This window comes from Vipera berus (assembly GCF_964194415.1).
Source record: "Vipera berus genome assembly, chromosome: 4".
Classification (NCBI taxonomy): domain Eukaryota; kingdom Metazoa; phylum Chordata; class Lepidosauria; order Squamata; family Viperidae; genus Vipera; species Vipera berus.
The window spans coordinates 36,458,411-36,477,604 of NC_138206.1; the positions used below are offsets into that span (position 1 = coordinate 36,458,411).

At 33.8% G+C, this 19,194-nt stretch overlaps 1 protein-coding gene across 1 annotated transcript in view; it reads left to right on the forward strand.

Annotated features, from left to right (window-relative positions):
• Window positions 1-13,050, forward strand: part of TRAT1 (T cell receptor associated transmembrane adaptor 1) — a gene marked incomplete at its 5' end in the record, with an annotated part of 43,248 nt that extends 30,198 nt beyond the window's left edge. Inside the window, 5 exons of the mRNA XM_081326343.1 lie at window positions 4,348-4,464; window positions 5,239-5,401; window positions 7,578-7,648; window positions 10,194-10,252; window positions 12,779-13,050. Of these exons, the coding sequence (XP_081182469.1) occupies window positions 4,348-4,464; window positions 5,239-5,401; window positions 7,578-7,648; window positions 10,194-10,252; window positions 12,779-13,036 (668 nt within the window). The 3' untranslated portion in view covers window positions 13,037-13,050. The remainder of the gene's footprint in view (window positions 1-4,347; window positions 4,465-5,238; window positions 5,402-7,577; window positions 7,649-10,193; window positions 10,253-12,778) is intronic.
• Between the last annotated feature and the right edge of the window lie 6,144 nt (window positions 13,051-19,194).

The following is a 19,194-nucleotide window of genomic DNA, read 5'->3' on the forward strand; positions in this document are numbered from 1 at the left end:
AGTGTGATGGCCACTTCTTTTATGATATAGACATTTTAATCCTAGTGGTGATCTCCTTTTAGCCAATACTTCATTTTTTATAATTTCTGAATACAAAAGTAGCTATACAGTAGAATACCAATATAGAATTATTTTGTAATCTGGACACTTTTTGACAAAATGATGGTTTCACGTCTAATGACAATTTAGTGTATGATTAAGTCTGACTGAGGTCATTGTTTGAAAAAAGGTCCATACAGCATTGCAAAAACAGGGTTGTAAGCTAGGAGCATTGCTGCATGAAGTAGACAATAAAATCAATTACTGATAGGAAATAAAGATTCTGCTCTTGCATATTCTTTTTTTCAGATGCATGTGTCATTAATGCTCTAAGAATACATGTTCCAATGGCAGAAAGAGACAATTATAGATATGTAATTAAAAAGAATATTTCAACAATTTTACAAGATGTATTAACCCCAGCACATCCAAAAAGCAACAGTTGGAGAAATCTGATTAGATTGCATCAGAGTTGCTATAAAGAGGAAAGATGAATGCATGCATATTCATACTGTAATCTTAACAAAGTATTTGGAGATTTGCTAATTGGTGTTAATTGTTGTTATGGTTACATTCTGAGCAGAATTTGAGAATGATGAGATAGTTGTTACCAAAGATTTTGATAGTATTATATATTCTATATATAATAGAATAACTACACTTAGAAACAAAATGATAGATATGAGTGCTGTTGTAGAGTGTTTCTGTTTTAGTATTTTTTCTACAAAAATTACATTTCATTTTGATCAATTCTATTGATTTCAGCCAGTGATACCTAAATATTATCTAAACTATAAATATACATATCAGAGCCCCTCTAAAAGTTTGCCTCTCAATCATAATTTCAGTGCAATAGAAGGGGAATAAATAAATAATTAAATAAATGGCATTCTTTATTTTTATTATATAAATCAAATTTAATTCTTACTTATTTATCATGGCCTACCTACTTTTTAACATCTACTGCTGCTGAGATATCATCCAAGAGCTAAAGCCATACTTCCACCTGGAACAAGGTGTGCACCCATGGCTAACTGCAAATGTTGCAGTATATTAGTTTCAATGGAATAATGCTGGTAAAACAATATTTCTTGCTGTAAATTCTTGCACTCATTCTGTAATATTGTTTGTGGGAATAATAAGATCTTAACATTGAAATATGGGTCTTTTGCATAGGCAAAGACAAGGTGGATCCAAGCTGCTGATAATGATATTTTTTTATTTATATGATAACTTATTTATATTATAATCTAGTGCTCATGTACCACTAAGGTTAATTTTCAAACAATTAAAATTCATCAAATAAAGGAACAGTTGTAATAAATGAAATACAACAAAGTAAGCACATAATTAAATCAAGATCAGGCGAATGCAACAACTTAAATGAAGCTTTAAATATATTTAAGAAAATAAGATAAATGAGCCTATTAATAGAGTCTCAGCCTAGTTTATTCAGGCAGAGGGATCCAGAGTTTATGTGCAATCATAGGAAAATCATAACAACGGAACTCTGTAGTTAGAAATTGTGTTTGCATTGAATTCTATGGCCCAAACATTCTGTTATTGGATATAATGACGGCTAAGATGTCCTGGGCCAAAAGAACAACAACTATCTTTTCAACTGTGTCCAGAAACAAGCTGGGAATCAGGAAGCTGGGAATCAGGCAACATACAGTAGGTATGGAGATTCTGAGTCATCCAGGTCATGGTTGTCCCAACGGTGCTTTTTCAAGAAGCAACTGGATTTTCTTTTCTTTTTTTCTTGAAGATGTTTCACTTCTCATTCAAGAAACCTCTTTAGAACTGAAGATGCTTCTTTGATGAGAAGCGAAACATCTTCAAGGAAAAGCAAAGGAAATCCAGTTGCCTCTTGAAAAAGCACCTTTGGGATAGGTATATCTCACCTTGTACTGCATTCTAGACCAGCCTTTAACATTCTTCCAGACTGAGAAATACAGCAGTTCAAAAGCTGGTATAGTTTGCCTTCTCTTGTCATCAGAATGTTAACCTGATTTGATGATAAGGCAGTTTTAGTGTGGGATAAGAAAACCATTGGTGAATCTCCTGCAAGTAGGAAAAACATCTACTTCTCACTGTTCATACTTATGGGATAGGGCTGGGACAAGAAGTGACCTTTGGCAACCTATTGGTTTGGTTACCTGTCAGAACCTGATTTTGTGGGGTTACAGTTTTCCTGCTTTGCTGGAAGCCCACACTCATCCTGTGAATCAGACACCCCAGCCACCACTAAAGTCCTGCTAATCTCTGCTTCTCTTGCTACAATGCTCTTGTGCTTGTCTATTTTTCATGCTGGCTCTTTCATTTGGTGTTTCTTGCTTCTTGGAGGCCTTTCTCTTATAAGCTTTCTCATTCTGCTGTTTGATTTGTTCTCTTTGCTTCTTCATTGATCTCTCATCTCTCTCTCTCTCTCTCTCTCTCTCTCTCTCTCTCTCTCTCTCTTATTTGCTCCGCCTTCTTACTTTTGCTTATTTAAGAGTTTTATTCACTCATTTTTCTTGTCCTCTCTGGCTTACCTGCCTCACCTTCCTTTAAAACATCTGGTAGACAGCCTCTGCCTCTACCCCTTGAAATACTGCCAATATGCCTGTTAGCAAAGACAAAAGTTTTTTGCTTTTTCGTATGTGTGGATAAGGAGTCCCTGGAATGTCTGGTTAGTGCTTTGCGATGTGTGAGGCAGGCATAAACCAGGCAAATTCTTGACCTTTCCTGCTGCCCAGCTAAAGTGGCTTTGGAGAAAAGTTGGCAGCAACTGCAAAGTAACGGCCCAGCCAAAGCAGTTAAAAGTTAGCAGTTGGGAAAATCATGGCCTCCACTGCGTTATTATCATAACTGTTATAGCAATGTCAGAAAGTGTACATTTAGTACATTGGTTTGTGATAGGATAAAATTGAATACAAAAGATGCTGAAGAGCAGAGAAGGGGATAATGGAAAGATAACCAGGCAAGAAATGAAAAAAAATATATAAAAATGCTCCAGTCAGTCAGGGATATCTGCTGCGAAGTCCCTGGCTGCAAAATGTCAAATACAACTGAGTACTTGAAAGCTTGTTCCTTTTTGCAAGCGTGCTATGCTGTGCCACACATTAAAAGGGGAGGAGCTTTGATCTCTCTGCCATGCTTGCCTCTTTGAAACCCAGGGACCATCATTACAGATATTCCTGACCATTTTGTACTTTCCTCATTGCATTTGTTTTTGCAGTCAGGAAAAAGGCTGGCAACTGTGCGGCAAATGATGATGACTGAAAGTCACTAATGCACTTTGGCTTCAGGAGAAAGAGGAGGCAGGACAAGGAACAAATCCCTATCTGTAGGACAATGTTTGCCCCATAGTTCAGAACAAATGTTGCAGATGTGGTGTTTTCAGTTAACCAGCATAGCTGTTGAAGATTGAATTTACAGCACTGTGGCGGCACAGGCAGGTGGTACAAATCCCAGAATATATTTCATTAAACTCACTGTTTTGTTTTGAATGACTTGCTCAATATTCTTTTATATTTTCCTACATTTCTCATATGTTTGTCAATGTTACCTGTTCTGTTTTATTTCTGACCAGATTTTTGAAGAACACAAAAGTTATTATTATTTGACACTTTTGGGTAGTTTCATTAAGATGTTTTCACTGATATACAGTACATAAACTACCTGTTTTTAAAACATGTAAATTTGTCAGCAAATAAAGGAAATAGTGTACTATTTTTCATTTTTCTGACTTTAAAATGTGTGGAGAATATCTTACTTGTTTTGTCATTCATGCAATGGTTTCAAAATTTCTGGAAAAAAGAATTACAACCTTTCTGACACATTCTTTATAGAGCTTACAGAATTAGCACAAAAATTGAGTTTAATACAGGTTTGTAATTTCCTATGTGCCTAAGTACTCATTTTACAATTCTATAATTGTTAACTGTTTATGCCTCAATATTAGAAAAATGGATATCCATTTTTCAATATATAAGTAAATAAAATTACACATTTCAAATGGGAACATACAGATACAATTAATTATTCAAAATTGACTATATTTCATATATATATATATATATATATATATATATATATATATATATATATATATATATATATATGTATGTATACTGTATATGTATATGTATATGTATATGTATATGTATATGTATATGTATCTCCATATCCAAAGAAAAAAAGTAATGTTTGTGTTTGTGAAATTCACACATGGATATAAGTTCCAGCATGTCAAATATATGCCAAATTGAAAAATTTAAATGAACAAAATTCTTATTTTTGTTTATATTTGTTCTCTTATTATAGGAATGGAGGCTAATCAGTGTACCATTTGCTGGATACCTCTTTCTATTGTAACTGTAATTATGATAATTTCTTTACTAAAAAATGTTTCATACTTCTTGAAAAACAAAAAACAAAAAGGTAAGGAAAGCTGAAGAAACAGATGTAGAAGAGAGGAGTATGACTGTTAATACTGCTTTTTTCCTATCAGAGAATCATTATTGTCATAGGAACTATATTACATATAAATAAAAAACCTCCTACATCAAAGAAAAACAAATGGAATTTCAATTAAAATTAAATAGAATTGAATGATTTAGCTGCAATTCTGATATATAACTAAGCAAAGGGAGAGGTGATAGCAGAGTAGTAAAGAATACACAACAGGTTTACTTACACACACAACAGATTTATCCCTAGGATAGAAATGGAACTACCTATATAGTACAATGTTTTTCAACCAATAGCTCTGCAGATTGTTGCTGATGTAGCACTGTGACTTCTATATAGTAACATAAGCTTAAACAATATTGTACCAATATTCTATCTAGTGTAAATCAATGTGATAATATAAGTGGTGTAGTAAGATAGTGTCTCAAAATATATCTTTGATAAAAATATATATTGGCATATTTGAAGACATTTAAATTAAACTAAGCCTTAATTAATGCATTCATATGAGTAAAATGGCAGCAGTGGACTAATGAAAATAAGCTGAGTTTCAGCTACAAGAAATACAACAATTTTTACTAGAATAATGTAAGTTGTAAATTAGAGAAATAGCAGGAAGTGAGGTTTTACTTTCATCTGCAATGGAATAAAAAGAGTAATTATTTATCTGATTTAAGTAAAGGTAGTTCTAATTTTTACTAAGGCCACATTAAAAATAATCTCAGATATATTTATACTTATAAGATACTTTTAAGTTGTGGTTTAACAAGAAGAAACTTGTCAAGTTTAATCTTCCCTTAGTAAATGACTATTATAGCATGATGGCTGTTGAAGCTTCTTCTTTACAGCTGTTTCTAGTTATAACACAAGCTCCTGAATTCATATTACTCTATGCAAATGCCTTCAGGTACCATATGAGCCCAAAATGCATTTTTATAGTCACTGCCAACACCACCACCACCACTCTCAGCCAGAAAACACAAATAACCCAGATTTTGATGTCTCCAACCTAGTGTTATTATTTTAAAAAAAGGATCCAGCAAAAAGTGCAGAACATTTGTGGAATACTGCAGAGCAATACCACACACACACACATTCATATATTTAATTATTATTATTTTGTTACAGCCTGTTATAGAAGGCACAGAATGGGAATAAGAAAACCGTAAGCAAAGATATGAAAGACAGGAGATAAGAAAAAGGGTCAATGAATTCTAACTCAGTACCATTCAATACCTTTTCCCATGCATTTCTATCTTTGCTCACCATTTTTACATCCTGCTTGGTATATAATGCCTTTGGTATATAAATGTTCAGATCTATAGTATTTGTTGCATCAAACCATCTAACCTTTGTGATAGATAGTCTAGATTTTCAGCAAACACATATTCTTTTGCATCAGAATGTCACTTATATTCCCATTCTCAGCAATATTTCTGCAAGCAGTCTTGTATATTTTTCTATAGGTGCATTAAATACTAAAGGAGATATTACTTATCCTGTCTTCCTTTTTGCTCAGTAGCATTCCATTTATTCTCACACATGCATACTCTTACCAACATTAGCAACTAACCTTCAACTCCATGTCTGGAGTGAAGGTTGCATGATTCAAGCCTATTCTTTTTATTTCTATGTCCTAAATCAACATACGGTATATGCAATTAGCATTCTTGCCACACTAGTACATTTCTCAAAGACTTGCTGAAAAGGGAAAAAAATATTCCATCTGCATATAGTACAATGTTGCTGGTATCTTTATTTATTGAAAAGCACTCTAGGCTATATGAGTATATAGAAACATTTTAGACCTGGAACACTGCTCTATCCAAACTTATAAAGCAGTCTATATGCTGTATAGAACACACAGTACACGCAGTGTAAATACTGACTATAATAGGTTCTTTGCTATTTATTGCATGTAGACTGCTTTGTAGGTTTATCAAAGTAGAAAGAGGAAGAAAAAGTGAAGATGGAAACAAAGGGCACGGGGCAGTTCTGGAGAAGGGAGGCCAGAAAGAAAATAGGCATTAGAGGCCAAGATAGCACTAAGTTGCACCAGGGAGGTAGCAAAACCAAGGAGACACAGCAGTTAGAATTGTATAGTAGGGAAAAAAATGCAGAGAGCATTCCATCTTATCTTTATAAAGAAATATCACATCTTCAAAAATATGTTATATTCAAATGCCAAGCACACCCGTTTTTTAAATTTTGCTGATTTCTTCAAAATGTTTTCCAGGGGAAATTTGTGAAGATTATAATGAATATAATCCAAGGTATGGCAAAAGTCTTCCTTTTTTGAGGTGGTGTGCTTACATGGAAAGACCTTTATCCAGTGTCTTCTAGATCCCAATGTAATATATGTGGCTTCCATCTGATACATTTTGGGAACACTTCAGGCTCCAAATTATTTTTATATTGTTTAAAATGGAAGCTTAATTTTCTAGAATCGATAATGATGTTCAGTATTCTGGAAATAAAGTATCAGATTCATGCAGCTCTTTACTTCCAAGGATATCTTGCATACTGTGTATACCCGAAATATTCTGAAAATAATAAAAAAATGATAGTAGGTTGCAGCCATTGGCAAAGGTTTTTTTATGGGTACTTTTATTATGGCAGCCATTTGTGATCATGTCCATAACACAGTCTGAAAATTTCAATTATTCTGAATGGGCCAAAAAGGCTGTGATTGTCTGCTGTAAATGTCCTTGTAGTCAATTATTGATAAGTGGAAAGAAACATTTTTCATGGGTGTTTCATACTCCATGATTCCTATAGTCCCCATAGTATCTTCCAAGTTGCATCAGTGGATTTCCACAAACACACTGATTATATTTTCAGGGGACTACTAGAAATAGAAGAGGAGAAATCAGAAGAAACCATGTTAGCATCTTCTATGGTGAACATTACAAATCTGTTTCTATAAATGGAAATCTGGATATTTATTATGTTTCTTTGTTAGCTAAACTCAAATAAATCACCTAGTCATATAAATCATATTTTCTAAACAAATTATGCAATACAATTTAATACAAAGTGTCCACATTAAGTTTGTTTTAAAACTCTCTTGCACTCTTTTACAGCAATGAGGAATTTCATGCAGAAGCTTATCCAGTTTATGACAATCTTAATCCCTACCATCAGGAGATGCTAAGTAAGCTATAGATAAAGTTATCTATATATTGCATTTAGGTTCATATGGCTAACTTGAACTAATCCTTGTAGGCATTTCCTCTTTTTTCCCCCCCTTCTCTTCTGGAAGACGATGTTGCGGTTTCTAGGAGGAATACAGAAGTTCATGCTTATTTATTTAATTTGTATCCTTTATTATTTTTACAAATTACTCAATAGGGTAATATGTATATCCAACATAACTTCCTTCTCCTATTTTCTCCACAACAGCCCTGTGAGGTGGGCTGGGTTGAGAGTGACTGGTCCAAAGTTATCTAGCCATCTTTCATTTCTAAGGTTGGACTTAAACTCATGGTCTCCTGCTTTCTAGCCTGGTTCCCTAACCACTAGACCAAACTGACTATCTGTATCTGTATCTGTATCTGTATCTGTATCTGTATCTGTATCTGTATCTGTATCTCTCTCTCTCTCTCTCTCTCTCTCTCTCTCTCTCTCTCTCTCTCTCTCTCTCATATATATTATATATAAAATATACTAAGGTTTGGAGGACATTTGGAAATTACCCATCCTTAGTAAAACAAAAAAGTTGGTAACAAATGTTTGTATATTTTTAAAATGTTTTAATATTTTTAATATCTATATATACTGTAGATACATACAGTGGGTATAAAAAGTGCACACCTGTTAAACATACATTGGAATTATGGCCAAAAAGGTCAACCTTGATTTCATCAGACCATAACATATTTTCCCCATGCTTTTGTCATACTTAATATATATATATATATATATATATATATATATATATATATATATATATATATATATATATATATATATATATATATATATATATATATATATATATATATATATATATATATATATATATATATATATATATATATATATATATATATATATATATATATATATATATATATATATATATATATATGCAAAATGTAGCCAGACTTGGGTGCTTTTCTTTATAAGAAAAGGCTGCTATCTTGCCACCCTACCTCACAGCCCAGACATATGAAGAACAGGGGAGATTGTTGGCATATGTAGTACACAACCATTACTTGCCAGAAATTCCACTTGGCAGCCTCTTGAATGAGTTTTCTTGTTTTTTTAAAATCAATTTTGATGATTTTTTTATATCACTGTTGTGCCATATTATCCCACTTATTGATGACTGTCTTCACTGTGTTCCATGATATAGCAATGCCTTGGAAATGGTTTTATACATTTCTCTTAATTTATACTTTCCAAGAATGAGATCCCTTTGATGCTTTGTAAGTTATTTGCAGAGCATGGTTTTTGCTGAAAGAAGTAACTAGTAAATATCAGAAAAAGCCCACTAGAATAGTTGAACTTGATATGGGCTTCATCAGAGTCACTTTAATTAATGGCAAATGTGTACTGACTTGTATAATATCAGTTTGAATGTGGTTAGTTAATTCTGAACACAGCCACATCACTATTTATAAGAGGGTGGATACACTTATGTAATCACATTATTGTAGGTTTTTTATTGTTATCCCTCCCAAAGAGAGATTTCAGTTTGTTTTTAATTGAATTATACAGCTTATATGTTATATTAAAGGTGCAAAAAATTCCCAAGTGATTTATTTTAGTCTGATATTTTTACATCTCAAATATTTGGCATGTTAATAGGAGTGTATAGACTTTTTATATTTGCTTTTATTGTGATCAGTGGTCCTTATAAATGAATATAAAAACAATTAAATATATGGTAATCATTGCTGATTATTTGAATTATTTGTGTTAACTGTTGCCAGTGAAAATTTGGCCACAATATTAGTGATGTTGTTAATAATAATAATAATAATAATAATAATAATAATAATAATAATAATAATAATAATAATAATAATAATAATAATAATAATAATAATAATAATTTAATTTATATACCGCCCTTCTCCCGAAGGACTCAGGGCGGTGAACAGGGCAATACATAATAAAAAAACAGAATACAAAAATTAAAAAGTGATTAAACAACTATGACAATCAGAAGATAAAAACCTTTGTATACTAAAGATTTGCTTATCTGGAATATTGTTGCAAGGAACTAGAATAAGTAAATTCTTCTAATTACAACATACTCATGCTTGAGTTATGGTTTTGATTTCTCATGAACTCTGTAGACAGGTCCATTCAAATAACTTTTTAAAATTTCTACGTCTATGGAGATTCTCAGTCATTCAGATCATGGCTGTCACAAAGGTGCTTTTCCAAAGGCAATTGGACTTCCTTTGTTTTTTCCTTGAAAACATTTCGCTTTTCATCCAAGATGCTTCTTCAGTTCAGTTTAAATATCTACCCAGCAAGAAAGTGGATGCAGAGTACTATACTGAGCCCTCCAAAAGCCCTTCCTTAATCTAGAGGAAGTGAAATATGTCAGGTATTTACCAGCACAGTATAGTTATAGCTGCTACACTGCACGGTATTGAAAAATAATAGGTTAGTACAGAACTTTATGATTGATAATAATATAGAGTAATTATTTTAAAACATTCTACATCAAAAATTATTTTCAGATGAAAGTTGCTACGAGCAAATGAATGTCCATTCTCCCAGATCCACCACTGATGTACAGGTTTGTACATGCTTGTTTATGTAAATGTTCTTTGATTTCCAACAGGTTTTTTTCAGGACTGTTTATGGTGCTGAATGATTTATCTAGATCTTAGCTGGCTTAAAATACAGGATGCCACTTGCAAAATCTTGGCCAATTTAATGTTTAATTTCAGCCTTGGAATATATATGCATTTTCTTTACCAGATATGTCACATTTATTTATGCCCATTTATTATTTTGACTTATTACTCCATAACAAAATTATGGAGTCAAGAGTTCCAAGATATTGCAGGTAAAGTAACATGTAGTTACAGTGGTCAAGACAGATGTAATGTCAAGCCCAAGCTCAGAGATGAGACAGTGAAATCTCATTGAATCCAATCCTTTATTTGCTTGTACCTAATACATAGAATAGGGACGTAGTGGCTCAGTGGGTTAGGACGCTGAGCTTGTCGATCAGAAGATCGGCAGTTTGGCGGGTCAAATCCTAAGTGCCGCGTAGCAGAGTGAGTGCCTGTTACTAGTCCAAGCTTCTGCCAACCTACCAGTTTGAAAGCACGTAAAAATGCAAGTAGAAAAATAGGGACCACTACGGTGGGAAGGTAACAGCGTTCCGTGCGCCTTTGGCATCTAGTCATGCCGGCCACATGACCACGGAGACATCCTCGGACAAACGCTGGCTCTTTGGCTTTGAAACGGAGATGAGTACCTGCCCCTAGAGTTGGAAACGACTACCACGCATGTGCGGGGGAAACTTTACCTTTACTACATAGAATCTTGCCAAACTAAAGCTATAACTTTCTAGGCCAGCGGTCCCCAACCTTTCTGGCTTCGCAGGGGGGAAGAGGGATAGTTTCTTGCAAGTGGCAGGTAGGCCACCATTTGTGTGAGGGAAGCTTTGAGTGTGCACACACACACTCCTGTTTGTATGGTCCAGTTCTGAAGAAGCTGCAGCCCAGTAACGGGCTGGGGGCAGAGGTTGGAGACCCATGTTCTAGGTTACTAGGCATACCCAAGAGATTCAAAATTACAGTTAGCCTGAACCTCTTCTCCCTCTCCCATCCAGTTCAGGACTGCTGTCTCTTGATCCAAATCTCTTTCTAAAAAGGGTCTAAGTTGGCAAAATTATCCCACTGCTGCTGCAGATACACATTCCACATAATAATACAATGATTCGGTGTAAGATAACCTAGTTAATTACGATTAACAAAGGATCTGTGAATTTATAGAATTGGATTGTGCATTAACAAAATTCATTTGGAACCCTCCTGAATTTGATAGCAGATATGCCTAAATATGCTTGAACATGGCTATTTACTGCTCAATTCCTAAGATCAGCACATTAATCTGCAAGTTGGAAAATATAAGATGGGTTGTGTGAATCATAGATATGCATTCAAATGTTTTCTTTAGATACTGGTAGAATCTGTGACTTCACACAAATGAGTGCCTTTCTACTAGGCAGGGGTTCATTTTCAGGATATTGGAGAATCATTCTGCCAAATTCTGCTTCATATTCTGCCATAAATAACCTAATAAAAGTTAAGTGTGCAACTATGTGGTTGCCTTTCAAATTTGGTTAATGATAAATGTGCTGAGAAATTATACTGACATTGCCAGAGCCTTAATGGAATAATATCTGAGAGTTATCTGACTATCTCATAACACAGCAACACTGTTGCAATAACCCATTTACAGAGATGCTACGAAGGCAGTTTATTAACCCATATAAGAGACCTCCAGTGGTGTGTGTGTGGGGGGGATAAAGTAGGACACCACCAAGTGAAGTAGAATTGTGTGAAATGAAGATACTGAACCAGTTCATCCAAATAGAGTAAAATAGGGGAAATGACCAGGTAATGAATAGACTTTTCTTATATAGTATGCCAATGCAATATCAGTAAAAAAATATAATCTTCAAATGCATATGGAACTAGCAAGAAACTATTAGTTCAAGTGGATCATATCAGAATCAAGTATTGCAGTGACAGCATTGTTTATATTAAGCTGCCCATAATCATCTTAATCAATGAATGTAAACCTAAGGAAACAATCTTATTCAAAGATGACTGGATAATGATCTTTTGGGTTTAACAGGAAATCAAGAGTCCTATAGTGGAGTTCTTGATTTTCAGGAAGCCCAATGTCACTCCTAAAAGCATATCAGGTTTGATGAAATTCACTAAAATTCCAAAGATTGCAATTAAAAATGGTATCAGCAAGAAGTATTTAGATAAGCAATTCAAATTGAGAAAGAGAAACCAATTATTACCTTACATTTTATGATCCTATTCCAATGGATTCAGGAATGGATCCAATGGAGGCAGAGAAGGCAATATTCCAGGGTAAAAATGATGAATTGATGACAAAGTAGGAAACCAGCTAAGGAAAAAGTCCTGCTTCCAAGCATTTACCAAACACATAATTGCAAATTTGTATCATTTCATTTAGATGTATCATACAATTGACTTGTTACTTTTACTGTTAGCTGTTTGCCATAATAGTAAACGAAATAACATGATCAATATGAATTGCTTTTTTGTAGCAGATAGCTGAACGCCAAATGTGCTATGCTTCCCTTGATCATAGTGTAAGAAGAAAGCACAAAATTCAGCCCAAAAAGAAATATCCTACATTAGAAATGGGTGAAAATCAACTTACCAGAAACAACACCACGCTGTCTTGCATTTATCTCAACAGTGAACAACTCAGTGCTGAAAATAAGTTGACTGAAAACACTTCTCACGTTGATTCGGTCAGAGAGTTTGGTTTAAAACACAATGCAAAGGATGTCATGTTTTAGTAATCAAATAATTTTCTCAATGTATACATTCACTGAGACAGTCAATTGCCAAGTTAGATAAGTGATTGTTTGAACAAAATAATTTGTGCCATTGAGTTCTGTAGAGGAACAATTTATATAACTTTCTGAGACTTTTAATTAAATTTTGCCCACAATTTGACATGGTACTTAGAGTAGTCTGGATCATGGAAGAAGTTGTCTGAACAGTGGAGATACTTGCTTGGTCCTTTAGCATGTCAGTGTGGAACTGGTTATACCCTCCACCTGGTTCATATATGAGGAGACAAATTAGTCTTTGCTATAAAGCAGTTATATTCCATTAGATTAGAACCACTAACAAAAATTTTGCTAACTTCCTGAGAAAAACGTATTCATTCAGCTCTGCTCAGTATAATTATAACTTGCCATACTGCACATGTAATAACATCAGGACATATTTAAGGTTAATTAGGGAATAATGTATCAGCTTTGATTCATCTAATTAACAGTTATACAGCTAGCAAATGTAATGTCGGCATGTATTTAGTTTCCTGCTAGTTAAGAACTGCTAGAGTCAATCCCAATTACCCAATGAGAATGTAATGTCTTGAGCATCTGAATTAAATGGTCTGTAAAGAAAGTAGTAAATGAGGTATAAAAATAAATCTCCAAGGAAGAATTTGACATTTTTCATTGTATTTAAGTAATTGTTATTGACTTTTACACCAGTTTTATAGTGTATTCTATAAGAAGTGATACTCCTAATTACTCCCCAGATATACCTGTTCAATTCAGTCTACCTGAATGCATTGGAAATCTCATAATATAGCAATGAAGTTTGAATTAAGCACATTTTATTTTCTTGAAATCGGTTGGTGATTTTAAAATCTGTCTTATACTTTTGATTACTAAGTAACGGTAGTTTTGTTCCTAGTGAACAGATTCAAGAGAAAATTGATATAGTTGGTATAGTTCCAGGAAGTAAATATTTAAATATGACATTTCATCTAATTTGACATAAAAGTAAACAATTAGTTCCAAAATATGTATTATAATGCTTCCTCTAATAATTATTTCATATATTTTAACTTATGCCTAATTCTTAGAATTACAAATGCTAATGTGCATATGCAAGATCATCTAGAAAAATATATGCTGCCAACCATGTTTATCTAAGAAGTTGAGAATAACCTGAGCTTGATTATGTCATAAAATTGTGAGCCAGTTTCATTCTGAATTCTTCAACTATTTCTCCCTATGTGGTATGATTGGGCAGTTGGTATGGTCCAAGGATCTTTCATTAAATGTTATAATTTGCATGATTGAGGATGCATGGTCTCTGTACTTTAGAAAAGCAATTTCCTCAAGATGCATGCTTCCCATCCTTTAAATGCTACAGAAATCTCTTAATACTGGGATTGAGATGTGTTTGGAGGCCCTGGCAAACATTGTTGATTTTGGGTGTTATTTATGTGGTATTGCTCTGGTGACCTTGCTCCCTTTTAAATTATGTATTATTTAAAATTATGTAAATTGTTCAGTCTTTTCGGAGTTAGGTGGTCTAAGAAGCCAATAAATAAATTCATTTTGAACAGGAATCAAGTTATTTATTCATATAGTACATAATACATAAATAAACAAGTAATATAATTTAGCAAAGTAACATTTTTTAACCCATGGACTCCTGGATTTCCCTCTTAATCCTCTTCTGGTCCTAAATAGGATGGAACAATAAGGCAATTTCTTATGACTAGAAAGTTACTTCAGTTAACTTTCATAGTTATATAGTTCAGTAAGCTTAACTACCATTTTTTGATTGCTGAATATAGAACCAACAGGAAAATTATATTACAGTAGTATTACAGTAACACAACACCAACACTGACATTCCCTAAATTCCGCTGAAGATGTTACTTAGCCTGGTAACAAGTGTTCAGAAACCAATCTACAAGCGTGGAGAACGAAACTTCACTCTCACAGCGAGTACTAGAGGTGACAGAAAGAATCCTGAAGGAATGGTGAACACGAATTGAAAGTATGCTCTTTGACTAGTTAAGAACCAAGTGCTTTATAACTGTGTGGTACTAGTCCCCTCTCCAGCACAGGTTCCTTCTTTTCCTCCCCCTCTTTTTCTCAAAAAGCAAAAAAAAAAAAAAAAGACTGAAATGACTTTCCTTCACAAGATAGCCTTATACAATTGAGCCTTTGTTGTTGGCCCATCTCTGCTGACTGAGAACACCTAACAGTGGGAAACAGTTTAGTTGCTGTTACCCCCAAATAACAGTATCTATTGTATTTTATTTTTAATTTATAGTTTTTTCTATAAATCAAGCCTTCCATGCTTAGTTTTGGGTAGCCTAGAAAACTGATAAGCAAATAAAAATAAGGAAAGATTTATCCTAGGTGAAATTAACACCCTTACACATTCCAGAAGCAAACTTATAACAAACTCAGTCAAAATACAAATGTATTTAAATGTTTATTAGACAAAGATATATATCAAATAGTAGGTACATTTAAAATAAAATAAAAATACAAAAAATGGATATTTTCATATCTACTCTTTGTCAATGAAATAAAGATTTTTCCTAAAGCATGAGCTTATTGAATAGTAAGTTAAAGGCATTATATAAAAACACATTTAAATCTTGATTATCCCCTAACTCCCAATAACCTTTTTCTAGAGGTGCAGATTAAACAAATTAAGTACCACAAAAGATGTTTCTTATAGACACTTAAGCTGAACAAATTACCAAGAAGGAAAAAAAACCAATTAACTGAACTGTTGAATTTTAGAAACAGTTTCCATTATCTCCATAACTTTCAAATGACAGAGAATAATTGCATGGAGATGGATGCTGAACTATATTAGTAGTTTGTTATTTCTCCATTTTCACTGCAGTCTTTTAGGTCTACTGCCCTGTGCTAAAGCTGATGAGCTAAAGAGTTAAAGAACTGGTAAAAATATTTTACTACTTTAATTCAGGAATATTCCACTTAATCTGTGTTCTGTTTAGAAATTACTGGGATCGAAATATATTTTGTTAAAAAATATCATTTTCCTCTTCAGATCCTTCCAGAAATGTTTCCTCATAATCCTTCTGTAATGAATTCTCTGCTTCTGATTGTCCCATCATTATAGCTTAGCTTTCTGGAAACTCTAGCAAAGAAACAAAACTTGATCAAACTAATACAAATACCAGGAAAAAAGCAGCAAAAGCGCCCTTAGCACAGTTATATTGACCATATCTTTTTTAACTGAAAATCCCCCACTTCCGTACGTCCATACATAAACAATAAACTAATGATTCTCTGATGCATTTCTAAGAAATTCATACATTGACATTCACATAATAAGTATCATAAAGCCCATCAAAGCATAATATTATCCCACTGATCTTGATGCTGCATTTCAGAAGATAATAATTTTAACTCCAGAATGTATAACTTAGCATACAACATAGCAAAATAATCTTTGTTTTTAGCAACTGGTCACTTGTAATATCAACAATGTATGATATACAAGAAACTCCTCACTGATTTCTGTTAGTGAAATGTAGTGATCAACCAATACAAGCTCTACCTTAACACTAACAGCAGAACGGATGATATCTGCTAGTATCCATCACTCTTAGTTAAAAATTTTCATATGAAAGTGTTTACACTACTGTGAATATTAAAAAAAAATATGTTAGGAAAAGTTTTGTATAACATATGCAGGGTATCTTTTTAAAATAATAATAATAATAATAATAATAATAATAATAATAATAATAATAATAATAATAATAATAATAATAATAATAATAATAATAATAATACCAACCCTGGACATGACTGAACAGAACATTAACTTAATATAATTGATGTTGATTATATTTAGACAGGGGACGCGGTGGCTCAGTGGGTTAGGACGCTGAGCTTGTCGATCGGAAGGTCGGCAGTTTGGCGGGTCGAATCCCGAGTGCCGCGTAACAGAGTGAGCGCCTGTTACTCGTCCCAGCTTCTGCCAACCTAGCAGTTCGAAAGCACGTAAAAATGCAAGTAGAAAAATAGGGACCACTACGGTGGGAAGGTAACAGCGTTCCGTGCGCCTTTGGCGTCTAGTCATGCCGGCCACATGACCACGGACATGTCCTCGGACAAGCGCTGGCTCTTCGGCTTTGAAACGGAGATGAGCACCGGCCCCTAGAGTCGGAAACGACTAGCACGCATGTGCGGGGGAACCTTTACCTTTACCTTTATATTTAGACAAGTCCACCTGTTGTTATCCAAGACAACATAACATTGTTTTCTTTCCTTTGTCCCAGGCAGCGGGGACAAGACACTGCACTCGCGCCGCGTTGTGCGCAGATGATGCTGCGGGGCACGGGCAGAGGGCGTGGCTGCCATGGCACTGCTGGGCAATCTGTGGTGGGCAATGGAGGCAGTGGGGGGTTCTGTGGGCGGGAGCGGGTTTTGGGCACTTGGTCTCTAAAAGATTTGCCATCACTGGCATATGCGTTACCTGCAGAAGATTCCATCTTGTATAAACAGGAAAAACTCTTGCCTAACCTCTTCTGAATGAATATCAATTGGGATGAAAACTATAACTGTGAAAATGGATTGACCATTTGGGAAAACAAATTGTTTCAGATAATTTCTATTATTTTACACAAGAAATGACTGTTTCACAGTAAGCTTAAATATAGTCTCTTTCATCTATTCACTTTCCTTTATTTTTGAATTCTAAAAGAAATTAATGTCCAACTCTATAGTGGATAATCTCTGGCTATTAATGCCTGTTTCTCTTCTCACTATGGTATACCCATAATTTATCGTTTTCCCACAAGCAATATAGCAATACTAATCATCTCAGCATATTGATAAAGGAATAATTAATCACCTCAGTGCAGTGAATAAATAAATTCAGTGACATAGAGGAACACACAGGGATAAATAATGTTGCTTTGACTGGACCTTATTTTTATTTATCTATGATCATTCATGGTAATTCTCCCCTTCCCTGAACTAACTGCCATCAGAGTATTATGTAGGAAGGAATGTACTGTAAAAGAAGACACCAATGATCTTCTGTGTTATATCGTATGTCTTAATGCAAGAAACTGCTTTATAATCCTGCAAAACATGCCTTAAGATTACCCATAAGCAAATTTTACCATCAAAGCCACATGCAACTCCTTTGGGAGTTTTGGGGCCCCTTATAACCACTCCACTTTTCCAGTGTTGTGAGGTAGATACAAAACTATAATGCAACTGTACAGTAAACTCTTCATAGTTTAAAAACAAGGAATACACTCTGATCTACCAATTTTATATGGACATCTCTCCTGCTCACGAGGGCCTCTGATTCCACAGAACAATTTTTTTAGATATGATTCATGGCAATAGAAAGGTTATTGATCTTGCCTTCATTGTAGCTAATAGGGATACCTGAACATTTTGACTCCTCCTTTTTATCCATTCACAAAGAAATATAAGAAAGGAATTGCTATCACTTTAGGTGGGATGGACAGCAATATATATATCTGATAGATAAATAAATGGAATACTGAAAAGAAATTCAAATATTGCTTACCTTGGTATAAAATTCTGTGACTTTCTTGAAAACTCATGAGTCTGCAAACACCTGGGAATATTTTCATTCATATCTGAAATCCCAGACTCTTTGAATAAATTAGATATGGATTAAAAAGTGTCTGTTTAAATATTTTGGTTGCAAATTATTTCAAAAAGAAAAAAAGCAAAGACAAAGATATGAAAGTATAAATACTGTCTTAGCAGGTTGAATAATGATTAATCTTACTGTAAATTTCTTATAAACCAAGTTAAACTAACTTCAAATGTGCTGAGATGTGCAGTTCAGAAATAGGAAAAATAGTAAAAAAATAGTTCCATTCATATTTTAAACAAATCATCCAAATTCAGAATGTAATACACATACTGTTGCATTTACCTTCTGATACCCTTCTCTAACTATAATTCAAAACTCAAAAATTTCATACATTAATATTTGTATCACTGAAAATAGGAAAAACAAAAGCAAATGCAGATGGATTTGTCAATCAGTGGACACACAAGGAAGTTTAAAAATAGACTCAGAAACTTCAACCCAATGATCTAATATTATGAAAAAATATCCCCAATTAGGTATATTAAGAATTAGGAATATTAGGGAA